We start from the raw sequence: 6,000 nt of genomic DNA on the forward strand, positions 1-6,000 counted from the left end.
AAAATTATTATGTGAATAATACAAAACAAGAATGTTTGTCCAGAATTTTTACTAATGAAAGTTTCGCTTCCCACTAAAAACTATTTTATTTAAGTAGCATATATAGTACTGTGGGGGAAGATGGAACACTTTTATAGCACAGAATATTCAAATATATCCTGATCGAGTTTTAAACAAGTAACGACGGTCAAAGTCGTTAATATACGGTTTTATATTTCTTTCAATGTTCTTCGTTTACTACCAAATAGGACGAGAAAATAGAATAAAAATGGGTCCCATCTTCCCGCACCCTACTATATATTATATTTAACTATAACATGTTAAACCACACACGGTTATCTTTCAAAAAGCGAAATATTTTCCGAACTTTTGATAACAAGAACCTACGCAAAATAAAAAAAATAATAAAAAATATTTCATAACTTTCGTTTTCTGTTATACTCGCAGTTACATTCTTTGCGCCCGTTCTATACTGCATCGTCAAATGGACTATGTGCCAGTCGAGCCTCCAAACGCTTGCTTTTATACCTCGAATAAAACGCCAAAATCAATCTATCACAGACGTTCGGCGATTTGGGAAAAAAATAAAAAAGATAAGGAATTTTAGGAAACGGTAATGAATTGCTTATAGTTCGTAACGTATAGTCCTGCGACCTTAATTTCAACGAAATGTCTGTTTTATCCAACTACCATATACCAGGGTTATAATATCAATTACATATACACCAACATTTCGTACTGTAGGACACCTTTAGCACATAATATCCAAATATCTGATCGTGTTTTAAACAATTAACAGCAGTCTATGACAGTCGTCAGGGTGTGGTTTTATAATTTTTTGAATGTTCTTTGTTTACTAATAAATAGGACGAGACAATATAATGAGAAGGTGTCCCATCTTCCCCCACCCTACTATATACAGTATACACTATTGCATATTAAATGGACAAAAACTAAAAAATCGCACTCCATGTATATTGACTTCATTTAATGCATTAAACTTGCAATGTCAACCCTGTTTCGGATTTAAGGAAAATCAATGAAAAATTCATTGTAACACCTTTGCAGGAAGCAAACGCACTCTCGCGGTTTTACACAAGTGTGTCAAGTCGCTGGTCGGGCGTGCCTCACAATGTTTAGGATGGTAAGACGTTAATTATTCATTAGCGCTTTAAACACGCCGATTAAGGGTTCCAACGACGAAGATAAGCTATGTCGAACAACCGTAATCAGCTAGATTTTTGACGATTATCTCATCAAAAAATTTCCTTTCATTGTCATAACTTTAAGACGTAGTGTTATAAAATGAAAAAAATCTTCCTGTAATAAATTTCCAATAAAATTCTTTAAATGACAAATTGTTTTGTTCGTTTCCAAACTGTCCAACTCGCTTTTACATTCAAATCAACGGTTTTGAAGACGTTGTGTGGTAGGTTGGTTATGAATACGCGCATCTAACGCACCTGCTTGCAATCTATACAACTGTCAGTCACTCTACTGTAACAAAACCAATTTAAAACCGGATTCCATGTTATTAACATCTTCGGGATATGACGTTAATAAAATACTATTCGGTGTATGGGGTCCGGATACGTGTGGTCCGGAGTAAAGAAACTTCTACTGGATGTTTTCCCGCAGATCACCCGTGACGTCACCGATTACGAGAAAAAATGACGTCACAGGACGGAAGTGAGCAATCGCTGACTTAATTTAAATAGAGTGGATTTGTTAGAACTGACTAGGAGTAATAAAGCGGCAAGAGGATTTATTGATTAAGACCCCCGAGAGCCAGGAGTGCACACATAGAATTTGTTGATGGAGTAAATAATATTCTAGACCCAGTCCGCTTTTCCAGAAGCTTCAACGGCCCGTTTGTACAAACAGTCGGCTGTCAGTAGAATCACATGAAACCAGTCTTGATGACACTCTTGTTTATCTAAGCCCCGCAAATCAGGTTGGCATGAATTAATTATGCTCCTGTGGTGTTGTATGCGTAAATATACGTGATAAGCCAATTGGATTCCAAGTATGTCGTTAGGGGCGGGAATAACTTAAATATAGTAAATTCAAACATTGAATATCACCTAATAAAAACACATCTGTCATATCAATAAAACAATTTATATAATTGACGTCAAATTACAAAAAATCGGATCGTTATAATATTGAATCGGCGGCTAGTTCAGGTCATCGGGTATTTCGTAATATCTACGAAGCAACTTTAAGTTAATAAGTAAATGCACGCAAACCCAAAGAAAAATTCCCTTGTGAATTGCTGTTTTAAAGCTTTAAGCCTAATCTTGTTTACGTGTTTTAACAACTCTAATTTATAAAACCGCTTCTCGGGGGAATTTATGCCGATTTTATTTTCTGTGTGTTTATTGTTTCATTTGCACTGCCGCCATTGATGTACGCGAACATATGCGTAAACTCATGATTGTTTAACGTCTTGCCTTTTTCTACTAAAATTAGGCAACCCCGGTGCTTTGTCCTTTAAAGGTTATTAACTCTCTCAAAATATGTTTGATAGTTGACAGTGAAAGCGAAGCGTATTGCCAGCGCTTATTTTGTGTAAATACGAATATCGAAGTGAAAACAGAAGCTTCATTGTACGCAATATACGAACACGCTTCCTCGGGGGCAACCAAAACAACGCTGGTGCAGTGGTCCAGCTATGATTCCAGATCCCACAGCTTCACGATGAATGTAACGCGTATTCAAAAGCGGATCAAGTTAGCAAAAGGACAAAAGCCCCCTTTCGCTCGTTTGTACGCCGACTATTTAACTGGCTCAGATTTCATATTCGGGAAACTCGAAACTATTTTGCTACAATTTCGAAAGGTTACCCGTTCAAGATGGCCCTATGTACATCTGCCTGGAAACCTAGGGCTATGTAGGTTCGCAAAGGTCAAATTGCTTCCCTAGTATTTTAACTGAGTAAAAGGTAGATGTTGTAACTGTTTTTTTCATCATGGAGTCTTCACCGCAATCCACACACAGCTTATGTAGTGTAGTGTAAATGTTTAAGTTTGATCAAACCTTGCAGAACCACCAGTTAATATTCGCGAAGTTAGACGTCCTTTATCGACGATGGAACCAAGTTACGTGCTCACCAATGGTAAGAACTGAATATGAAATCGCTGTTTTGTTTACGGTTATAAATTGAGTAAGAATTATGATTGCGTTTTTTTCGGTTCTGGTCTATGCTTTATTCCTTCAGTGAATATATATTAGGGTGGGGAAAGATGGGACATATGTCTTTTTATTTTACCCCTCGTCACGTATGGTAGTAAACAAGAAAAAATTAAACGAATTATAAAACCGTATCCTCACAACATAGACAGTTGTTAATTGTTTAAAACACCATCAGGATATTTAGAGATTCGGTGCTAATAGGGATTCGGTCCTATCTTACCTCGCATCACTATATTATCGTTGGTCCCTGCGTGCCATATGAGTATTAGCACCAACCGCAAACTTTTCTTGCAGAAGCGATGGAGCTTGACGAATTCCTTTGTGACGTATCAATGCACTTGCGCAGACGCGATATGCGCATGTTGCTTAAATATATTGGGATTGGTGAGCGAGAGATCGATGGATTGCTTTATGAAAACAGGTTATTAAGAATACTAATCATTAAAGCGAAAGCGTTGTTTTTAAAATAATTCATATTTTGCGGCGCTGTGTATTATGTAAAACTCGTTGTAATTATTTCGGATTATGGCTATGGTGTTTTTATTAAAAAATCGCAGGTGCATATATTTAATTCATTATTATTTTAACAATTAATTTACCCCAAGCCCGATTTTGGTTTCTCGTTACCGATATAATATCGTTAATCAACAAAATATTGATTTTGTTGCATGTCACAGACAGACCGCTGGAATTGAGCGCGGTTTATTGACTGGGGCTGGGGTGGTTGTTGAAGGGAGTAACAGCATTAACTTCCTTGATCAACGGAAGAAAGCAATGCGAACCTGGTGGGAATATGCCGCTAACACGAGACAGAGGGCAACACCCTCGCAGCAAAAAGTCAAGGTAAAAATCCAAGTGACCTATTCTAAAACACGCATGCTGTAATGTATGGTAGTATAGTAGGGTGGGGGAAGATGGGACACCTTTTCATTTCAATTTTGTCCCATTTGGTAGTAAACAAGGAAATTCAAAGAATTGTAAAACCGTATCCTCATATACCGTTGTTTATTTTTTTTAAACACGATCAGGATATTTGGATATTAGGTTCCAAAGATGTCCCATCTCCCCCACCGTACTATAAATTTATATTTGTTGGTATGTAGATGAAGGGGCTTCATTTGTCACAACAGAGAATGATTGAAGTTAAATCCGCCGCCTGTGCCGTTACATTATTGTTAGCGTAGACCTGTATGTGACATAAAGAGGTCAATAAGTGAAGGCTCGTTGCCGCTACTATTGTTGGTATGTCTGTCCTTGGGCAATACAGCGCATGCCAATTGCTTCAACTCAGCGGTCACTAATGAGTTGTCCAGACTTTCAGTCCTACATTCCAAATAACGTGCCCGCCACGTGAGAGTAAATAAGTTCATTTAATTTATTTATTCAAAGTTATGGGCACGTTTCCTAATTGCAAGTTTTATTATTTAAGGTGGTGGAATCATCAACTACATTTACACTCCCCCACATACCTGAGAACCAACCAATCACGGAAGGGGAAGGTCACGTGGGAAAGCCACCTGATGCAGCTCGTTCATCAACTCCCAAACTCCCCCGTTTGACTCCAAATTCCGACCTGAAAACAGGTGAAACCAAAACTTGGTGGTGGGTTTCACTTAATCTATTTCTCAAACACACACAAAAATAACACAACAAAAACAATGACTCAGAAAGTTACATATATGGTAAATTGCCGTATCTTATCAAATGGGTTAGCGTAGATTTAACAAAAGTGTTCCGTAAACGAGGATTTAAATAACGTGTCCCACCTTGCCCCACCCTATTATAATTGTCATCCATTCATTTACCAAACTACAACTACTGGTAATCAGTAATAGTTTTATTATTTGATACAGATGTGTCTAATATACTTGAAAAAGTCGTCGACCAACTTCACCCGAGTGTTCCAAAAATACTAATCGAAAATCAACACGAAGACGACACAAGTGATCAGAAGCACCAAGTTAGTTTTGGCTTTTAATGCTAAATTAATGCAGTCATAAAAATACTGTTATTTAGAACAACAGTCCATACTTGACACCCAACTCGATTGCCGTGCCAGCTGTTAACACTCCGCCACCCGCATCGCCAGCAGGCAGCAGTCGGTTAGCATCACCTGCCAAAACTATGAGAGTTCAAGTTCCTGTTGTTGAGGTATCTTCTATTTTTAAAGAGTGTAATGACACTGGCATTGGTTACAGTAGTTGCAATAAGAAATGATCCAAATGTAATATATTTGGTAACTCGTAAGCTATATTACGAGGTTTATTAACACCTGTGTTAAATAACCACTGTCGTTTCCGACCACGCGGGGATAAAATAAGTTACATTCATTCATTTATTCATTCATTCAAATGTGAGATGAAAAATAGAATTTCTATCGGGGCATTTAGAAACACCACAGCGTCGAAAAACAACCATCGTTATTTCCACGTATACTCCATTATTAAGATTTCGGATCACATGAACCCAAACGCATTTTTCTTAATAGAAACCTCATCAGGGAATTTAGAACGCGATGAACGAAAAATAAACCTAGATTTGAGTCCTTTGTGGTTAGGTTTAAAGTCCATTATATAAAAAGTCCGGATATTATAGGCATTTCATATAATGAATGAAGGTAAACCCGAGGACATACTGTGAGTGCTCAGGTGGTGAATGCGGCATTTGTGGGTATAGACCTGGTTTAAGCGGCCTTTACACGCGGTTTTACTTCCATCCTGTCATTAGATTATGAATTGTCCTTTTTTAAATTATTATGCAATCGAAATTTTAATGGACATTTTAATGAAACAATAAGAAATCGAA

The 6,000-nt window shown here is 37.4% G+C and overlaps 1 protein-coding gene across 2 annotated transcripts in view; it reads left to right on the top strand.

Moving 5' to 3' along the window:
* Positions 1 to 2,884: 2,884 nt before the first annotated feature.
* The window catches only part of LOC100185627, a 12,507-nt gene continuing 9,391 nt past the window's right edge, over positions 2,885 to 6,000 (top strand). Inside the window, exons 1-6 of one of the 2 annotated variants that reach the window (XM_009859470.3) lie at positions 2,885 to 3,118; positions 3,490 to 3,616; positions 3,873 to 4,038; positions 4,625 to 4,778; positions 5,049 to 5,155; positions 5,212 to 5,346. In XM_009859470.3, the coding sequence (XP_009857772.2) occupies positions 3,091 to 3,118; positions 3,490 to 3,616; positions 3,873 to 4,038; positions 4,625 to 4,778; positions 5,049 to 5,155; positions 5,212 to 5,346 (717 nt within the window). In that variant the 5' untranslated portion in view covers positions 2,885 to 3,090. The remainder of the gene's footprint in view (positions 3,119 to 3,489; positions 3,617 to 3,872; positions 4,039 to 4,624; positions 4,779 to 5,048; positions 5,156 to 5,211; positions 5,347 to 6,000) is intronic. The other variant, XM_026840920.1, reaches the window with a different exon arrangement.

This window comes from Ciona intestinalis, chromosome 2 (assembly GCF_000224145.3).
Source record: "Ciona intestinalis chromosome 2, KH, whole genome shotgun sequence".
In the NCBI taxonomy this organism is placed as follows: Eukaryota; Metazoa; Chordata; class Ascidiacea; order Phlebobranchia; family Cionidae; genus Ciona; species Ciona intestinalis.